The sequence below is a fragment of the Natator depressus genome, chromosome 5 (genome assembly GCF_965152275.1).
Source record: "Natator depressus isolate rNatDep1 chromosome 5, rNatDep2.hap1, whole genome shotgun sequence".
NCBI classification, from domain to species: Eukaryota; Metazoa; Chordata; order Testudines; family Cheloniidae; genus Natator; species Natator depressus.
This window is the reverse complement of record NC_134238.1, coordinates 19,182,015-19,202,786: the sequence shown is the minus strand read 5'-3', so window position 1 is coordinate 19,202,786 and position 20,772 is coordinate 19,182,015. Positions and strand designations below refer to the sequence as shown.

The window sequence follows — 20,772 nt, the reverse complement described above, 5'->3', positions numbered from 1 at the left end:
TGTAGTTAACATCCAAAAATATTTAAAATAAATGGTATTCTATTATTGTTTAACAGTGCAATGAATCACAATTAATTTTTTTAATCGCTTGACAGCCCTAGTTTTAACCTCTTTGTTCAGTGGTTGGCCCCAGGCCTTATTGGCTGCATGCTATTTAAATCCTGCTCTGAATACAGAATTATTACTTTCCTTATAGGCTGTCTATGGGGCTCATCACTATGGTATCTGAAATGAATGGATTTATTTTCACAACACCTGTGATGCAATCTTCAAAGATTTTAGCTTCACAGTTCTAAAAAACCTCTACTGAGCATGTGTGAACTGAGATTCTTCAAAGGCTTGCAACTTGGTCAAATTTGGATGGATTTTTACAGGAATAGAAAAAGACACATCCCCGGCATAAGAGCTACTCCCTTACCAAATTTCAGATCCCTGCAGCATGGAGTGCTACAGCTTTTCAAGAAATTGTAAGAATATTTGTAAGATGGAAAACAATTTTTTCCCCTTAACCTCGTTCTCAGAAACGACCAAACTGTTTTGGCTGCAAATTAAAAACACTTGTCAAAAACAAACAGTCTGAGCCAGACACTCAGCATGGAAAGTGTCAATCCAAATAGTAAAGCTTGGTAAAGTTATAACCAACTGAAAACAGGGCCTAATAATGGGAAGTGTCAGGCAACCTTAATAATAGATGCTGCTGTGCTGCCAGCTCCACGTATAATACAGTTTGGTTGGGACGGAATCATTACCCCGGCACTCACACCCTCCCACACATATGACAGCAGAGTACAGAATATTATGGCAGCCAGTACACAGATGCAACTCCCCCCATACAGCTCTTGTGTGGGAGTTGGAGATTGTATCTATTTAGACTGCAAACTTTCCAATCTAGATTTAAGGTGGTGTGAAGGGGTTGACTCACTGCTGGCATCTCCACTGGACCAGGGGTGGCATGGCGTGGCAGCTCTCTCTCCGTCGAGATCAGCTGCCACTGGTTGCTCCACCTCTGTGGTGGTCTGCCTCTTCCTGTGACTTGGCCTTTTTGCAAGGTTACTTCAAAGTTTCTCCCCTTCCAAAAAGCAAAGGAGGTTAACACAAATAAATTGAGTTAGCAAGAGGGAGGAAGGAATGACCTCCTCTCAGGATGTATCAGGATCAGGTCCTCCCTTCCCTCAGGCAGGGAACTTCAGGCAGTTGGAGTAATGGAAGTTCCTGCTTTCTCTTTGCTGTTTCCTTAGGAGTGAGGGTTGAAGGTCTGTTCTCTTCTCTGGTCTGCCCACAAGTGAGCTTTTCTGCTTCACTTTAAACTCCTCCTTCCACCTTTGCATGTCTTGTAGGTGTGGTGAAGTGGGGCTGGTTGAGTCCTTAACCCCTTGTTGTACAGTGTGGGGTTTGTATACCCCATTAAACACTTGCCCTCTCAAGATGGCACCTGCAGAACCTGGGCCAGCGGATTGTTCCCCCCCCTCACTGGAAAAAACAGATCAGCATTTTTCGTGTGCTTTTTCCTCTCTATGCTGAATTTGGAAGTCATACAGCCTGAGGGCAGGTACCAGCACATAAACTGAGGGTTTGTGTCTTTCATGGCACTTAACTAACTCTAAGAAGGCACGATCAATGACAAGTTTGAATGGATTTCCCGGGAGGTAATATTGTAGAGAGTCCACAGCTCATTTCATGGCAAGCCCTTCCTTTTCTATTACTGAATATGCCTGCTCCCGAGGGAACAGTTTGTGGCTCAAATACATTACAGGATGCATATCACCTCCGCTGATATGAGCCGCCTCCTGCACCGTGCACAGTGGCTCCAAGTGTCTCTGGAGGTGCTGCCTGAAGCCCCTAAGGAGGCTGCATGGTGCAAGGCGCTGATCCCTGCTGACAGCGCCAGAACAAAGGCCAAGGCAAAACATGTCACTGCCCTTGCTAACAGCTATTCAGGAGCAATAGCTGGGCACTGGAGGGAGGGGCTGCTGCTCCCCACCCCCCAATCTCCACCTATGCTTTGCAGGCTGTCTTGGCTACAGAAAAATCCACTGGTGGCTGCATGCAGCCATGGTGGCCGCATTTGAGAAATGCTGGCCTAGTCCTACTTCTGAGGCATTGGTTTGTAAAGTGAACTCTTTTGAGAAGCTGGGACTGAACAAGACAGGCTCTTGACACATATGGTCTTTCAACTTCTCAAAGGCCTTTTCTCAGTGAACCTTCTTGGGGCTGCTATCCTTAATTAGGTCTGTGAGGGGGCTGCTGTCATCCAAAAGTCTGGCACAAACTGGCAGTAGTAGCCTGTGAGCCCAAAAACCTTCTGACTTGTTTCTTGTTTCATGGCTTGGCATGGGCATGCTTTTGAGGGTCTGGACTTGTTCAGGAGGAGCTGAACTTGACCCTTCCCCAAAGTATATCCCAAGCAGGTGATCTCCTCCTGCACCCCAAACCCCGCATCCCCGGCCCCACCCCAGAGCCGACCCCCCCACCCCACCCCTCTGCCCCAACCTAGAGCCCCCTCCCACACCCCAAACCCCTCACCCCTGCCCCACCCCAGAGCCTGCACCCCCAGCCAGAATGCTCATCCCCCCACACCCCGACCCCCTACCCCAGGCTGGAGCCCTCTCTCGCACCCTTAACCCCTCATTTCTGGCCCCACCCAGAGCCCGCACCCCTATCCAGAACTCATACCCCACTCCCCTAGCACCCAAGCCCCTGCCCCAGCCCGGAACCCTCTCCCACACCTCAAACCCCTCATCCCCAGCCCCACCCCAGAGCCCACACCCCTAGCCAGAGCCCTCACCCCCCCTTCCACGTACCCCTTGCCCCAGCCCAGTGAAAGTGAGTGAGGGTGGGGGAGAGCGAGTGACGGAGGGAGGGGGGATGGAGTGAGCGAGGCAGGGCCTCGGAGAGTGGGCGGGGCAGGGGCAGGGCCTCGTGGAAGGGGCAGGGCTGGGGTCGGAGTGGAGGTGTTTGGTTTTGTGCCATTAGAAAGTTGGCAACCCTTTCCAGCTCCTGAAACGTGGTCTGCACTGGTCCCATCAGGTAAGATGCCAACAGGGTGGCCCCTGGGCTGCCATCACCACTCAATCAAACGGTATCAGGAAGGCCTCCGGGTCATCTTCATGGCCCATCTTTGTGAATTTCCCTGGCATGGCAGGGCTACCAGGCCCAGGCCTACAGGAGGGGAAGCCCTGGGGAGACACTGAGGCTGCATCAAGGCCACTACCTGTTGGACCAGTCTTTGCTGCTGTTCCTGCTGTTGTGCCCCTAAGTCCTGGACCAGGTCTTGCTGCTGGGAAGCCATTTGCTGATGCTGTGGCTGCTGGGCTGCCTGTTGCTCTGCTGGTTCTCAGTCATCAATTTGAGAAGACATTCTAGGTCCATGTTGTCTGTCCCACTAATTCACATCTCTAGGTGGAGGGTGTTTGACCATCTGGGTCAGCCACTTCTCCCCTTCTCTAGGAATGGGAAGGATACTCACATTTTCCACCAGTTAAGGGGTCGCCTCACCACTGGCACCTCCTCATGGCCAGGAGTGACGTGGCAGCTCTTTCTCGATGGGGTCCCTGCTTCCAGGGTAGTCCATAGACAAAAAGTAAGGTGAGTTAACACAAATAAATTGAGTTAGTAAGAGAGAGCAAGGCATGGCTCCTTCTCAGGGTGTATCAGAATCAGGGAGGGACCTTCAGGCAGTTGTTGCTGGGGAAGTTCTCGCCTTCCCTAAGCTTTTTCCTCAAAACTGAGGGCTGTTCTCTTCCCTGGTCTGCCCACAAGGGAGCTGTTCTGCTTCTCTTTTAACTTCTCCTCCCGCGTGTGTATATCTTGCAGCTGTGATGGGTGAGAGCAGTATTTGTTAATGTATTCTAGCCCTGATGGCTGCAGAGAAAACTTTAAAAGCTTGAACTGAATGCAAACCAATGTGCTGAGTCTGCAGACAGCTTGAAACAATAGCTTGGAGGTGTGAACTACCCCATATATCTCAGTGGGTTGTTGACTCAGGAACCTACAGATGACAAATTATGTCAACACTGTTAACTGTTTCATTTTCTTATCACGTTAACAAAAGCATCCAACTAATATTCTTATTGCACAATTCCAAACCACCTCCCATATCTTCTAAGGTGTCAATATCTCCTGCTTGCACCCTGACAGCCTCTGTGGTTATGAATTGTCCATACAAAATTCTGTGGCAGATTGAAAGCTGAAAAGGTGCGGACAATATAAAATAAATTGAATGCAATATCAAAATAAATATCACAGGGGCTATTATGCTGATTGTTTTAGTCATGTTCATATTTAATTTAAAAAATCCTCATTTTTTTTAACTTGAAGCTGTTATAGAATTCCCAATCCACCAAACCAGTGTACCCCAGAAATGCAGAAGTTTTGCTGGAACAATTAGCTTCAGTTTGTCACAGACTATGTGGGTCTCTTGTGTATATTACAGTCATTTTTATATTTTATTTATATTTTACTGTTGTTAGGTGTATAGTTTGTTTTATTTGTTCACATTTTTCCATGTGTAGCATATTTATTACACCCTTTTAATACTATTGATGTTGTGGTTATTGCAGATATTTTTAAAATATTTTTAAAATTAATAAAAAAATCCATATATTAAAAAAATAGATTACTATTTGTAATAATACTCTCTGTACTGCTCTGGCATACACTGGGTATATGTTACATCCCTGATAATTATATTCTCTTCTGAAACATTGATGTGATGTGGTCAACATAACTATGGGGTGAGGAGTGGTGGGCATGTGTGCGTCAGGAAATTTAGTTATCTTACATAAAATACACACTGTATTGCAATACCAAAATGCAAAAGGCAGAGATTATGCCACGGAACTAGGGATTGGAGCACCCCTTATTTCATGATGGATTATAACATAGAGGGGACTCGTCAAGGCCCTGCGGCCTTTAACAAATGGTGTTGTGGCAGTTTTATTAGCTCCTCTTTATCTGTTGAAACGAAGCCACAGATGATCTCAAGACAGGCCAGCTGTGTGTGTTGTCTTTTTTTTTTTTCTGTCTGCATTTTAAACTGTAAGCTCTTTGGAGCAGGGACTTTCTTATTTTTGTGCCTTGCACAGTGCTGAGAAAATTTGGCACCAAATAAAAATAATAATAGAGGTCAAAAGTAAATGTCGCATCCTGTTTCTGTTGCATCAAAACTTCAATATACGGTAAGACAGCAACATCGCATCTTCACCACACAGCTCCCAAGAGTGCTTTGGGGGACATATACACCTCTCACAAACCCTCCTGTGTGACGAAGGGTCACAATGTTGCACGGAAAAATTAAACTAAAGTGCACCCGGCTGTACTAGAGCAGGTGGCAAAACCTGCAACCCAGTTCTAGCCCGGTCAGTCATTCCAGCGGCTCCTAAATCTTAAGCACCACTAGCTGGTGCCCATCAGCAGGGCTCTTCAATTCCTATTTGTCTGTCTCTTTCACAGGGACCCACGTCCTCACGAGCTTCCTGTTTCCATTGCATTGGGATGGGTGGGGGTGAATGGGAGGTTCCATTTATCCTGAACAGAAACCATCCTCCACTTTCCTCCTCCTCCCACCTAGCCTGAGCTGCCTCCATCTTGGTCGACTCTCTAGCCTGTCTGTTTATCACTCTCTCCATTCCTTCCCCCCTCTCTGTCTCCCTCCTCCTCCTCCTCCTCCTCCTCCTCCTCTCGTCATTGTCCGTAATAGACGACGCGGCGGCAGCAAGCAGCAACGTGCGGCGGCGGCAGCACCAAGCAGCTCGTTCTCTTTATAAACCCCTCTGCATTGCCCGGATGTGAATGGATTACAATGTATCTTTCAGGGAAACGTATTATTACCAATGTCTCCATGGGGGAGTCACTGATGATGATGAGGAGAGAGCTGTAAACTTGGAACAAGTTTAAGACTTAAAAAAAAAAAAAAAAAAAAAACCAACAACACAAAAAACACCAACCGAGGAAGGACAGAGGGAACAACACATCCCGCCACCACCGAGATTTTGAAGAGTTTGTGAATAACCATGTGTTTATAAAAACAAAAGAGGGAAAAGTTACTTGGATTTTCTTTTTTTTGGCTGGCTTTTATTTTTGTTCTGTTTTGGGTGGGGAGATTTTGGGACACTGGCTTCGTGGTGGTGAATCAAAAAAACAAACAAAAAAAACCCAAACAAACAAAAAAACAAAGCCAGGTGTAGTGTTCGTTTAAAGCGGGGAATAACCCTGGACCAGGACTGAGAACCAGTTAAAGTACTTTTTGTTGTTGTTTTTTTGTTTTTGGGGGTTCAAACCTATGTGAGCTAATAAAGCACTTTCGCAGAAGATTTCTCTCTTTAAAATAGATACATATTTCCTTGGACTATTGTGAACAGATTTGTGGCCATTAAGGTAAAGTTACAATTTGCTGTTAGAGTAACTTGTGTGATTTTTTAAAAATTGTTGATCCCGTTGTATTATTTTTTTTAAAAAAACCTTACAACTTGTGCAATGTGTAAATGCAAACTGAAAATACACTGTACTAGTGCATCTATGCAGTGTAGCTATATGTATGAACTTATATTGTTCAACGATCCATCTAACGAACTTGGTGCTTTGTTTCCTGCTGGAAAATGAAGTCAGGGTTGAGGTTTTGGAGTATATGGGGCCTGTAGCAGCAACATTTGAAGTAAAAGTATAACATGCTTTAAGGGTGGAGTGGGAGGGGTCCGCTGGCATGGTCCCCAGAAACTTTTGAGTGTAAAACAAATCAAATGGTTGATTCCCCCCCCCCAAGTTTGCAGCAATACTCTCTGTAAATTGAAACCCAGCATGTGAAATGTAGCGTTAGGTGCAAAAAAAAAAAAAAATCACAACCAAATCAAAACAGAATTTAAAAAGATGACCTGGATAATACGGGTGTGTGTGTGTGTGGGGGGATATTGTTCTTCTTGGCAAAGTCTTTCAATCACGTGTGTATTTGCAGCCTAGTATAAACTTGCTTTGCCATGTGCATGTGTGTGAGCTGAAGAAATTTAAAGTGTAATCACTGTAAAAGTGCTTCGGACGAGGAGGAAATCGGCACCAATTGACTGGGATTTCAGGCTACGTGAGCTGCGGGTCTGGAGGACAATGAGGTGCCCGCTTGCGTTTTTTCTTTTCCTTTTGGAGGTGTTACTGTGAAAGCAAAGCCCAGAGCCAGGGGAACGTGCTCTTTTTCTGCTGCTGCTTTGTCCCCTTTCCTTAGCTGAACTTGCAGTCCGGCTTGTTTTGGTTTGTTTGCGGGGTTGTCTCCCCCCCCTTCCCTCCCTCTCGCTTTCTCCCGAGGCAGAAAGAGTTTGGTTCAGAGTCAGAGCTCTGCCGTGTCTCTCTTGCTCTTTAGTGGCGGTAGCGGTGTGTGTTTGGTGAATGCCGTGATTATAGCAATGAAACCCAGAGCTCGGTACTGTTCTTGGAAGGGGAGTCCCTTCTCTCCTCTCTCGGGCGGTAGGTACCGCCGCTGGGCTAGAGTCGATCGGTGGCCGGCCGGTGTAATGGTGGAGCTAAGCTCGGATCTGTGGGCTCGGACAGGAGCTGCTGGAGGGGGCTTGCTCACCACGCGGCTTTTTATTTTTGAATGTATTTATTTATTTGCCTCCACGGGGGCTGCGAGCTCTTTATGGAGCGAGTCTCCCTATGCCCCCCCCCCGGTTGCCCACTTTAAAGGAACTGATGACTTTGCAAAGGGGCCTGGGGTGCTTTGATTATTATTATTATTTTTTAACCATCCTCTCTTTCATAAATGAGGGATTTGGTCTAATTGTCAAAGCCTGAATTCGGCCCCCCATCCCCTTCCACTCCACCCCCAACTCTGATTTCCCTTTGCACCCGGCGGCTCTTCACTCTAAAGACTTTGGGTCTTTAAAAAAAAAAAAAATCCTTACATGCTGCTTTACATGGAAGGAGGAAAAGGAAAAAAAGTTGGGAGCGGATGGCTGTAGTTTCTTCCCTGCGATTCTCATTCATTCCTCGCTGAACCTCCTGTTGCATAAATGATGCGTTGAGAGCGTGGCTCTATTTTTCCTTTTTTTTTTTGGATTTGGGTTTAGAGTGGATGTTACCAGGTTTTGATCGTCTCTTTTGGAAATACAATATCGCCTTTTTTGTTGTTGTTTTTGCTGACCCTCCATCTTTTTTCCCTCCCTTCTTCTCAGCTCCCCCTCCCCAATCTACCCGCCCCCCCCCAAAAAAAATCCGATTGTGTTTCCTCTAAGGCTCGGGACTGGGTTTCTGATTGCGGTTATTTCCATGTTTCTAGGTTTGTGTGATTTTGCTAAAATGCATCACCAACAGCGAATGGCTGCCTTAGGGACGGACAAAGAACTGAGTGATTTACTGGATTTCAGTGCGGTAAGAAACAACGGTGGAAATTAACAACAGCTGTAAAAAAATATCTTCTAGCTGATCTGTTAAACTAAAAAACCAAAAAAAAAAAAAACCCAAACAAAAAACAAAACAACAAAACTGTGATCTAAGTACATTGGGTAATTTTTAATCAGCAGCTAGACCCATGGTAAATATGCTCGCTTAAAAAACAAAAAACAAAACAAAAACAAAAACAAGAGTCTTATTATATTTTCTTGTACGTGATGGGAGATGCAATCTTGTTCCTAGCTTACTTTTAATGTCATGGATGTCCAGAAATTATTTTTACAAAAAAATCAACCCACCTAAAAATGGACATTTCTCATCATTAGTTAATATTAACAATAATATAATCCTATTACTCAGCACTTATTTACATTGTCAAAGTGTTGATGGCACGTGAACTAATTAATTACTAATTAGTTACTTATATTCTACTTTCAGTTCTTCCCTTGTTTCATTTTTTTGGCACATTGAGAGTGCAAAGAAATCCACAACTGCCTCAGTTTAAAGTTTTCTCTGAAATCTCAGATGGCTTCTGCTGTCGTAAAACCTGTTTAAATCTTTTCTGAGGACCCCCAGATAGATGGTGCTTTTTTAAAAGTACTTTTTGTCTCTTTGGGGTTCTTGTAAATAGCCTAGTTCTGAGGGCAAACGTTAATCTGGACGTGTGCACTTGTCTAGTTTTATTCCCCCCCCCATCCTTCCTCTCCCTTCCTCCTCATCCCTCCCCCCTTCCCCACAATATGTCAGGAGCATTTATTTAAGGGAAAAAAACAGTTTGGTGTAAGGTGCATGTATGTTCTAAAAAGAATCAACACTACCACGAAAATCAAAACCACCTTGTAAATGAGGCTATTTCAGTCTGCTGCTGCTCAGGAAGAAAAGGAGTACTTGTGGCACCTTAGAGAGTACTCCTTTTCTTTTTGCGGATACAGACTAACACGGCTGCTACTCTGAAACCTGTCATTATGCTGCTCAAGACTTTCCTTTGGAGAAATGGCTTTGGGAAGTTTGGCCAGGAAATGTAGCCTGAGGCAGCTTTGCAGCCCCCCCCCCCCCCGCCTTTGCTTGTTGCACTTTTTCCATTTGTTCCTTCGCTTTTTGCAGGCTCTGACTCAGGGAAGGTGCGTATTATCCACTAGACACGTCGAAGAAGAGGGAAACCAATTAGGGTCGAAATAAATGCTGGAGAGAGAGAGAGAGAGAGAGAGAAGGGGGAGGGGAAGAGAGAGATTGAGAGAGAGAGAGAGAGTCTTGCTTCAAATTGCTCTCATGTTAGAGACGAAATGAGAATTTAGGGCAGGTGGCACTTTGCATTATTATTATTTGGGTTCACATATGACAGGCAAATCCTAAAACGGGATGGAAATGGACATTGCTACATTTATGGCCAAGGTTTCAACAAAAACTTTTTTTCCCTTGCCTTTGTCAGCATAGGAGTTTGAGTGGGGATTGTTCCTCACTAAGTTTTGGTAATATTGTTGGGGACTGTGATTTTTCCAAATGTTAGTTGTATTGTTTGGGACTCTAATGAGCCTAATTTTAAAAAAAAAAAAGGTGGAAGTGGTAAGGGGCTAGGGGTGGGGTTGTAAGAAATACGGTATCATTTTCGGTACCATCATTTCAGATGGATGATTCATATTAAGTAGACTATTAATGTCCTTTTTTAGAGAATGTGGAAGGAACTTTGGGTTAACAATGAACACAAAATCTCCTGTTTTCCAGCAGTAATGTTTCTTTGTTTCTTGTAGATGTTTTCACCTCCTGTGAGCAGTGGGAAAAATGGACCAACTTCTTTGGCAAGTGGACATTTTACTGGCTCAAGTATGTAAAATCTTTGCTTAGCATGCAATTAAAATAGTCTTATTTATTTACGTGCATTTTGTCTGTTTTGGTTGTGTTAATCTGTTTTGGAGAGCACATTCATTGAGCGCTATATAAGAGCTGGTAGTATTATCATTATTATTATTTCGACAAGTCTGATTGGAACATTTTCAAATATTTTTGTACGTTTGTTATTGTAAATAAAAAAATCAACAGTGTAATTGTTCAAAGTGAGCTAGGTTAAATCTCATTTTTTAAAAAATCAAACGTTGGAGAATGCTTTGTTTAAAAATGGGAGTTTCTGTGTTTATTTATATGAAGAACGATAACCAAAACAGCTAGGATAAGACTTAACAGTCACAAAGCCTCTTTTATTAAATAAATAAATAAATAGGAATCATAATAGAAAGGTCAGCCATACTAAAGCAAATAATTCTTAATTTTAGAAGTTAATGTTTACTGATGGAATAATCATGATCAGCTTGAAATCTCAAAATTTTCCTTTTTAATTTAAGACACTGATACTTTTTCTTTCTTAATGTTTTTACTCCTTTCAAAGAGTCCCCTGAAATTCACTGAGTATTATCATTATTATTAATATTATTTATTATTTATTGTAGTTGTAGTATATGGGTGACTTTTTCATTTAATAAATATATGAGCCTTGTTGGTGACATATTATATATGTGTATCTATGTGTATGTATAAATCAGAGTTTTCGCAATAGAACACCTGTACAATGATTGTCTGGCAATTAGGGAGGAGTTTTATGTCAGAAATTTTTATATGCCTGACTACTTCAAATTAGACACATTTAAATTTCTTTATTCTTTTGGCTATTCAGTTCCATTGAAGAGGGTTTCTTACATTGCTGCAAGTCGTGTTTTGGATGTGTCACAAATACATCTACAGTTAAACAGTTGCAGTGTCTTAAAAGTCCTGGCAATTGAACATAACTGTACAATGTACCTAACAGTATTGTATACAGAATACGGCTCTAAATCGGGTAGTAAATTTGGACAAGTCTTTACTGCAAACTATCACTGGATCTCTCTCTCTCTCTGTGTGTGTGTGTAAAAGTCATTGCATATAGTTTCATGTCTGTTATTTTCAGTTTGTACTCAAGTAATTAAAGAAACCTCTTCTGTGCATTCAGTTTAACCATTTTTCTGAAATGCACTGATACGTTAATTAACTTTTAATTTCTAAAGAAGGACTTTATTACCATTAATTTGATGTTCGTGTGTATTATACAATGTTTATATGTCCTATTAGCTGCCACTTAGAGTTATTAAACTCTATTTTTTGTCTCCTCTGATAATATTTAGATTTTTAAAATAATGACAAGATATTTATGATTTTTCTTCATAAATATAGTTATATTTTCAATGTAGTGACTTTGGAGATTTTACTGATCTCAATAACTTTATAGTCATAGTTTGCCTAATATCTCTTATGTTAAAGTGCTTAATCCTATTTTTATAATTTTATTGACAATAGCTGTTTTTATTGAATGTATAATATTCAATACATTTGTTTTCATTGGACATAAGTGTAAAGCATTTGTGCCAGACAAATCAATTTGTCATGCTTATACACAATCAATGCAGTAGCTAACTCTGGTCTAGCAGTAATTAAATAGATTGTTATATTTAAGAAATTTGTCTTACGCTTCAGCTATGAAGCCAGTGTGATCAAAAATAACAAAGGATAAAAATTCTAAACAGTTAGTGAAATTGAGTTCTGTAGTGTTTGTATTATGTCTAAAATTGAAACTATGGAAATAACTTTGGTGCATCATTTTTGACATGCAAATGATTAAATGAACTGAGGTAAGTCAGTAATATTAAGATGTGGACCATTTAAAATAACAGCTCTCATTGAAATTCATACTTAATCTCACAATCTATGCTAACATGCATATGCTTAAATATAGCACTTTGTGATAGAAGAGGGTAGAATTGCCCTGTCTGATAAATAGAAATCTATATTGGTAGATTTTATTCAGTGTGAAGAAAATGTCCACTATTCTTTGTGTAAATAACTTGCAATTTACTATATAAAAATCTCCTGTTTGGTCATTAGACAGGCAATTTAAAATGCTTGTTCATTGGTTCCCAAAAAAGATGTCAATGCCCAGATATTAAAAGTATTGTACCTAATGCACTAAATCGTATATCTGTGGCCTTGAAGATATACTTGTATAAAGAAAAAGTGTAGTTATTGTTTCATGGTATATGTGTATAGCTGTGTATAGTAGTGCCTTGGAAACTGCTGCAAGATATGTTTTAGATAAATGAATATTCAGCAGCATTAAAAACAGTGATATTCGTAATTCAGAAATATAATTTGTTGTCCCAATTTTTTTTAGCTACCAAAATTTGTTCAAAACTGAGACTTGTATGCAGATTACTTTTTCTACTGGGTAGATTAACTTAAAAAGTTTGAGCAGACAAATGACATTCCTCAGTAAAACTGATATTTCTTGTGTTGAAGACGCACAGATGTCGTCATCCCTCTGTGTTGACTTGAAACTTCTGAGTACAAAAAAGACCCCAAAGAAAAGTAGTCCCATGTAGTGAGGTGAAACTAACTGTGTTTGTGCCGAGTGTGGTAACATTTAATCTTGAAGTCATTTTATAGCTCTTTATTCATTTAATACACAATGCTCTGTTGTGATTTGTAGTGTGTGAATGAAAATAAAGTAGAGCCATATTTCCTTTAATCTTTAATTTCACAAACATGGATTCTTACCACCTTAAGAAATGGTGAGGCTGCAAGGGAGAAAGGAATGTAACCTGAGCCACAGCCATCACATTCCCATGGAGCATTTTTCACATGAAAGGTTTTTGTCAACCCAGTAAAGGACCAGCAGCTTTTGTTTGATGTTTGCAGGTGTTCAGCAGAGAGCACTAAAACAATTCAGCCATGCTCGTTCAGAGGCTTTATGACCTTAACAGGGGGAATTGGTGAGGATTGGAATTATTTTTAAGAAAACTTCCCTAGAGTTATTTTAACTTGTATATTGAAATTGTAAAGTGATTTAGTACCTGCTAGCCAATAAACCAAAGTGAGAAATACACATGTCCATTTGACTCAATTATTTATTTATTATTTATTTATTAATTTTTAGGAAAGGGTGGCAAAATAACAAAATCTACTTTTCCAACATTCTAAAATATTTTGTGAATATCTGTCATGTTCTTCATTTATATCAACTCTCTACAATAAAAACTGTTAGTTAGCAGTGGGAGTGTGAGATAAGAGAGAGACAATAATTGTTTGTACTTGATTTTGAGAATAGATTTCGAAACAGACATATGATATTGTTGGTACTGAACAACTTGTTAGATCTAGTACATTGGTCACATCTGGCACACTTCAGATTTCCAGCTATTATCTGGTGGTTACAAAATCCCTCTCCCTCCCAGTTGTGTTAAATTTTGGCTTCTTCTTCTTCTGCAAGTATTTAATTTTACCTACATTTTCAAGCATCTATTAAAGATTGCTTACAGTATGTGTATTTGAATATTGTGTGGATGAGAACAGCAATAGAACGAATTAATGCTTAGGACTGGCCACTCCTATTATGTGAAAAATCTTTGTTAGCATAGACATTACTGAATATGTCTATTGATTTAAAGGATTTAAAAGCTTGCGTTTAATTGTGTCCCTAGTTTGATTAAAGTTGTCCTGAATTGGAAAAATAGTGATTACCAATTAATATTTCTTTAAGTAGAAAGACACATATTCAGTTTGATTTTGAAGTTATTTTTGACTCGGCCTGTGTTTGTGGGTAAATTGTAGCAAAATGTGAAGGGCTTTTACACAGTTCATTCTTTGAGCATGCCCTTCTGTGATAAAGCACATATTTTTTTATTATTAGTTGATCAGCAGGAAAACTTACACTAAATATAATATTTACCTTAAAAAGGGTTTTGGTAGCTGTTGAGTCTAGTGCCACCTCAGTTTGCATCCACAGCTCACATTAATGTTAGTAGGAGTCGTGTGTGTGTGTGAGGGGGAGAATGTTTTTTGAGGAGTGCTATTATTATTTTATTTTTTTAAAAAATGCAGAATTACTGTTCAACAGCAGAAAATAAAGTATGAGAGATTTTAACCATGCAGAGGAGTAGTTTTAATAACTGAGAAGTAGAAACTGGCATTGGTATATGATTATATGTTGCAGTTAAATAGATGCCCTGAAAGACTAGCTGTAGATATTCAAATTTGTAATGGATTATGTTAAGGGTCAGACTTAGAAAAATATTATTTAATATGGGTGTGGGCTTCAGTTGCATGTTGTGTCATGTTTATCAATTTGACACACGACATTCCACCATTTTGGTGTATGGATGCAAAAAAAAAAAAAAAAAAAAAAGTAGCGGTAGAAATCGCAGACCCTTGGATCATTTAACCTGCCAGTCTTCACCATGGTCAGATTGTATTTATGGATTGTAATATTCTTCTCTTATTTTGTCTTTTGCTAAATCTTTAGGATTTAGCTACTCAAATACTGAAGAGCAACTACTTTCATATTTTTCATCACTAATGTTGTGTAATTATGATTAAGAAGAAAAAGAATGCTGGTTACCTCCCATCCTTCCAGCTATGTTTATGTATAAAGAGCTTGATCCTGCTCCCATTAGCCTCCATGGCAAATCTCCTGTTGACTACACTGGAAGCAGAATGAGGCCTACATTGTGGTGTTTGAATTGGCCCTGAGATCCCATATTACATACTTATAGGTCTTAAACATTTAGGCATAAATAGAAGAGATTATTACCAAGCATTTACCTTATTCAAAGTGCCAAAGTGAGTGTTATTCTATAAAGAGCATCCTAAAGTAAATGCCATCTCTAATTATTTGCCTATATTTTAAAATTTGAAACTAAATTAGTATCTTAATAATATCAGAAAGAAGATATGATCCCCTCTTAACTTCTGACGAAGAGGTCACTGACATACTGTAGCCTTGGAAGATGATAGATAGTTTAGGTAACAATTTACAAAAAAGGTTATGTAGAGTGCAGTACCATGTTTATTATATTTGAAACTGTAATATATACATGTACTTTGCTGTTAGCTACTGTATCTTTTTTTGTGTTTAGTATGGGTTTGTTGTTTAATCATGATCAGGATATACCTATCGCACGATGTATGTAGGTATGCAACCCCATTTATGTAGTTTATAGTTCTAAAACATATATTTTCACAGTCTGAGTGATAAAAAAAATTAATTGGGTCCAAAATTCAGCCAGTGCAGCTTGAAAGAATCATGTGCAGCTGCTATGGGAGTCTGTCGGCCAAATTTAGCATTGACATAAATGATGTTATAAGTTATTGAATGAATGTAAGTTAGTCTTACAAGGGTTCAAGTGTTAAACCCGTGTGACTTGCCCTGATCTGACATTAAGTGGGGTTTCAAAACCAGTGTAACTTGCACACTGAGGGATACAGTAGAAAAAGAGATTATCAGGATGGTATGAGATACAATAGGTTTCTTCTAATTTGGTTTGTTCCCACACCACCTCAGCAAGCTAGGAACCAAATTCACATTCATTCTTGTCAGAAGTCAGTACAAGTCCCATCAACTGAATTTGATTCCCATAGAACACTACTGAGGCAGAAATTATAATTGCGTTGTGCACCTGCTGAACAACAGATCCTGCAAGTTGCACTGCTTTGCCAGTTATACACATTTTCTGGCCCTCTTACATCCAGTGTGTAATTTACACTACTATTTATGCCATGGCTGAATTTGAAAGTCCAGTGTTTGATAATGACTTCAGTAAATAACAGGTTTTAAACAAACACACTTTGGGATTCAAAGACTGTTAAGAATTAAATAATTAACATTTTTGGACAACATCAGCAAATTATCTTTACCATATTACTGCAATGAGGAAATCACTTAGATAACAGATGAACAACTAAGTCACATAAGCATATATAATAGAACTATGTAATGAAAGTTTACGTTGAATCTCTCTTAAATGCTCAGAATGACAGAGTACTAAAGACTGTCATATAAACAGTTGTGTTTTGAGCTTAAAATTATTCCTTTTTTCTTACATTTGCTATGATAAACAAAGTAATTTTATAAGCTTTTCAGATTAAACATTTACATCTAAAGGTAAACTACATTTTGTATCTGGAAGTTTTTGACTTAGTAAGGCCTAGAAAGAAGTAGAGTTGTGGTGACCGCTGGCCTGTGTTTTCATGTTTGATATTATGATGCTATTTAGATCTGTTCCCATGAGCCAAGATAACAGAACTGCAATCGCTTAACAAGGAACAGTGTATGTGTTTCAAATAGTCTGTATTTTAAAGATCTTTTACCAACATATTTTTGGATAAATGTTATCAAGGTGGTGAAAGTAGCCATTCAACAGGTAGAAATTAAACTTGTCCAAAAAATGCAAATTCATTTATATTATAGGAAGTATCTCAAGGATCATACTCATTTTGTTTAGATGCTTATAGAACCATTGGGGAAAAAGCCCATAGTGTTCACTCAGACAAAACTCTTATTGAAGTTAGTTGGGTTGTACGGGTATAAATAAAGTCAGATTTTGGTTTCTAGAGAGAAGAATCTGTGTAATTTGGGAATAGTTTACATGTCCTATTTAATAAATGTATATATTTATACTGTAGTAAATATCAGTGTGTATATTATACTCCTCCATAACCTTTGTCTATATGTTTATCAGTCTTTACATTCATAGAGGACCTTTGGACAGGAATCTTGACCTTTTTTTCTGTCTGGAAAGCATCCTAGTACATGATTGGAAATACATAATAATAACAATAAGAGCCAAATGAGATCACTTTGGACATTTAGTCTGGCCCACTCTGTTCTGCAGTGTTAATCCCTACAAGAAACTGCATGTAAGAATCTTGATTTTAAACACAGAACTGGATTTTAAAAAATAACTACCAAAATTGGGCATTTGCATTTGAGTAACTATTTATATTTGAATGTCCAAGGGCCCAGAGCAATAAGGTCTTTAGGGTTCTCAACTCCTGTTCTTGTTAGGAAGTACTGTGCACCCCCCAAGATCTGGCCCAAGTGCCCAAGCTCTGCTACCATTATCAGTAATTATGAAGTATAAACATTTGGGATTTGTGCCTTCATGCTATGTGTCTTCTTTTGAATACTGGACCTCTATATGTCTTATCTAACCTGCTCTCAATAAGGGCTTATTGCCTAGTAGTCATTGGCAAGGTTGTAGTACAGACGCAGTAGTGACTGAATTTTTAGACAATTTTCTTAATATTTTATAAGGCCATTAAAATATTTTTTTTCTTAACAGACTTGCAGGAATAGCAAAAGTGTTGAGAAAGGTTGGCATGTTTACTTTCATCGCAAAAGTAAATAAAAGCGCAGTTGATCAGCTTATCAAACAACCAGGTGTGTTTAAAAATCAGTTTATCTTGGTGGATTTCAGAGCTGTGAAAAGATATTTTATTTAAAGGTACAGTAACACTATTGTTCCTATGGATGCTATTGTGCTTTCTTGTGACAGTTAGCATTTAATGAATGACTTTCTCGACTATCATTGGTGGTAATGACAATATGGAGTTTATTAACTGTATTGATCTATTTTGGAAACAGCACTTCACACGTCATGCTGTATTTGGAGAGTACTTTTGAGGAATCCGTTTTATCCTCTAGAGTTGATTTTTAAAAATAATTAGAGATTCCTCTTTCACTTGATGGAAAGTCCTCTGAGGTTGAGATCATGTATTAAGCACTTAAGTGGCGCCTTTCACCCAGTCTATTCAAAGTCTATCGAAAGTGAAAGATGAGATATTGGTCACTGAAATTAAATGTTTAATAAGGGTCTGATCCTGCTTCCACTGAAGTCAAATTCTGATTTTCAGTTGACTTCCAGGGGAGTAGAATTGGGCTTTAATTGTCTTCTTTCAGATTTGCTTTAAGGGTGACTTGTCCTGCAGACCTTACTTGTGTTAGTATTCTTATAGAAGTCAGTGGGAACAGTTAGGTCAGTGGACTTTCTCATGTGATTAAGAGCAACAGAATTGAGCCCTATGTGGATATGCTATATATATTCGTGCTTATTATATTCATAAGGTGAGAGTTTGTGCTGTGCCATGATAGAACTTGCAGGTCAAGGGGAAGTGGGGCTAAGGTATCTGTCACCTCTGTGCCGATTCTGAGTAGTTCAGGGAGCCGCAGTGGCCCGCAGCCAGGGCTGTCCACATCATGATAGCCTATCACCAACTGCCTGTAGACAGAAGCACTGTCTAGAATCTCTGCAACTCTGTGTGCTGCAGCGCCACCTCTTCATACCCTTGACATCCCCTTCCCATCTTCAGCCCCACCCTTTCTACTAGGATATGCAAGAGTCCTTGGAATACAGCATGTGGCTGTCGTCTTCAGTTCTTGTGCTGGGGGAATTCTCCTCTTGGCTGGATCCTAGGTTTTTAGACCCCCTTAATGCTGCTCCGGTCCTTTTACCCAGTGTACTGTGACCAGAACAGGGGTGAGAATCTCATCCACACATTTTAAGGCCAGAAGGAACCATTATGATCATCTAGCGTGTCCATTTAAATAACACAGGCCATAGAATTTCACCCAGTAATTTCTGCATCTAAGCCAATAAATTGTGATTGAACTAGAGTATATCTTTGATAAAGACTTTCAGTCTAATCAGATACACCAATATAATATATAAGGTCATTATATTTTGTGAGTATATAACTAGATTGGGCACCCATCTGTCTGAATTCTGATGATGTTGGCCATAAACAAAGGATTCCTGAACTGCCATGTTCCCGAATAATTTATATAAAATTGCGGGTTACCAGATTAACACAGCGTAACCTGGTTTCTCCTTGGATCATGCATTTGACTATGGTCAACCCGTTTGATAAATAACTGTTAAAATGATTTTGTTATGTTAAAAATAACAAAGCATGACTCCTGATTGAATATCAAGACTGTAATTTAATCTCAGAGGTTCTGGTACCGTTCATAAACCATTTGAGTTGTTTTATACTTCGTGACATCAGCCTAAAACTTGATTGAATTATGTCTTTGTACCGTGAGAGCACCTGCTAGTGCCACTAGACTTAAGGGTCTGTCAGCATTTCCATTACAAACCTTCTTTCTGAGAAGTTTGTGCCTTGGACTGAGCATTTGAACTTTGCTCAGCACTGGCATATAAACTTTCAGTCTGGGAGCAAAATACCCCCAAACTGTAACATAGTGCATAATGTATCAGTGCCACATTTTTTTCACCACTGGTTTTCCCTTTTAAGATGTCTGATCCTGCATTCCTTAGTTGGACAAAGCTCCTATTTCAAGTCAATGGGAGTTTTTCCGGAGTGAGGACAGCAAGTGTTGGCCATCAGTGAGATGCAAATGCGTGAAAGGGAGTTATTTTAAAGTCTTAAAAGCAAGCCTATCCTGAGCTGAGGCTGTGACACTTGGAGTCTCTGTAGTGCAAGTGTCTGCAAGTTGTTTGTGTGAACCTGCATATATTGCATATGTTTTGAGGGTAACTAGGTGCATGGTAGATCCATACTAGCAGCCTTGCCTACTGCTAGCATGACGGACCTGTGAAGGGATTCCCATCTAGAGAGCAATGCTGCGTTTGCTTTCAGGCTGTCCAGTCCCTTTCCTAAACCACCGCCTAGTGCCAGTCACTTCTTGCCCTCTCCAAATAAGATCAGAAGCAGGAAAGGTATTGCAGTCAAGTATGTAGCAGTGGACTTTGGGGTTCAAAGCATACTTTGGGGACAAATCTGCATTTAAATGTTTTTGTTATATTTTAAACAGAATGTAAAAGTCTCATCCCTCCATAGAAACTTGGAAAGATGCAAATAAGTGCGTGGGAGTATCTTCTACCTTGAATCCGTGGAGCCTGGAGAATGAATCCTGTAGGGCACATGTGAGGGCAGAGGCTAGGAGGGAGTGCAAGGCAACCTGGTAGCATCTGCAGTGCTGCTCCTTTGGCTGAGACTGTCATGAATGAAGATCTGTGTTAGCATCAGGCAGATTTCTTATGTGGATTTAATATGTATATAGATCCATTGTGTGGTTTGATACCTATGTAAAATGGGGTTAAAAATTGAATTTCTGTCCTCAGATGAAAAAAGAAAAAAGAAAAGGAGTACTTGTGGCACCTTAGAGACTAACCAGTTTATTTGAGCATGAGCTTTCGTGAGCTACAGCTCACTTCATCGGATGCATAGCATATCGTGGAAACTGCAGAAGACATTATATACACACAGAGACCATGAAACAAAACTTCCTCCCACCCCACTGTCCTGCTGGTAACAGCTTATCTAAAGTGATCATCAAGGAGGGCCATTTCCAGCACAAATCCAGGTTTTCTCACCCTTCCCCCCCCCCCCCCCCACAGACACACATACAAACTCACTCTCCTGCTGGTAATAGCCCATCCCTCTTTGAAACCTCTCTTTATAATGCGCATGATAATCAAGGTGGGTCATTTCCAGCACTAATCCAGGTTTTCTCACCACCCCCCCCCCCACACCCCTCCAAAAACCACACACACAAACTCACTCTCCTGCTGGCAATAGCTC

At 40.1% G+C, this 20,772-nt stretch overlaps 1 protein-coding gene across 13 annotated transcripts in view; it reads left to right on the top strand.

The window, feature by feature from the left end:
• Window positions 1–5,659: 5,659 nt before the first annotated feature.
• The window catches only part of TCF4 (transcription factor 4), a 316,621-nt gene continuing 301,508 nt past the window's right edge, over window positions 5,660–20,772 (top strand). For 5 of the 13 annotated variants that reach the window (XM_074952382.1, XM_074952381.1, XM_074952375.1 and 2 more), the window contains exons 1-2: window positions 8,261–8,352; window positions 10,122–10,194. In XM_074952382.1, coding sequence (XP_074808483.1) covers window positions 8,281–8,352; window positions 10,122–10,194 — 145 coding nt within the window. In that variant the 5' untranslated portion in view covers window positions 8,261–8,280. Of the gene's footprint in view, window positions 6,376–7,083; window positions 7,101–7,433; window positions 7,450–8,260; window positions 8,353–9,600; window positions 9,670–9,706; window positions 9,766–10,121; window positions 10,195–20,772 lie in introns of those variants that run through there. The other 8 variants (XM_074952376.1, XM_074952377.1, XM_074952384.1 and 5 more) reach the window with 8 other exon arrangements.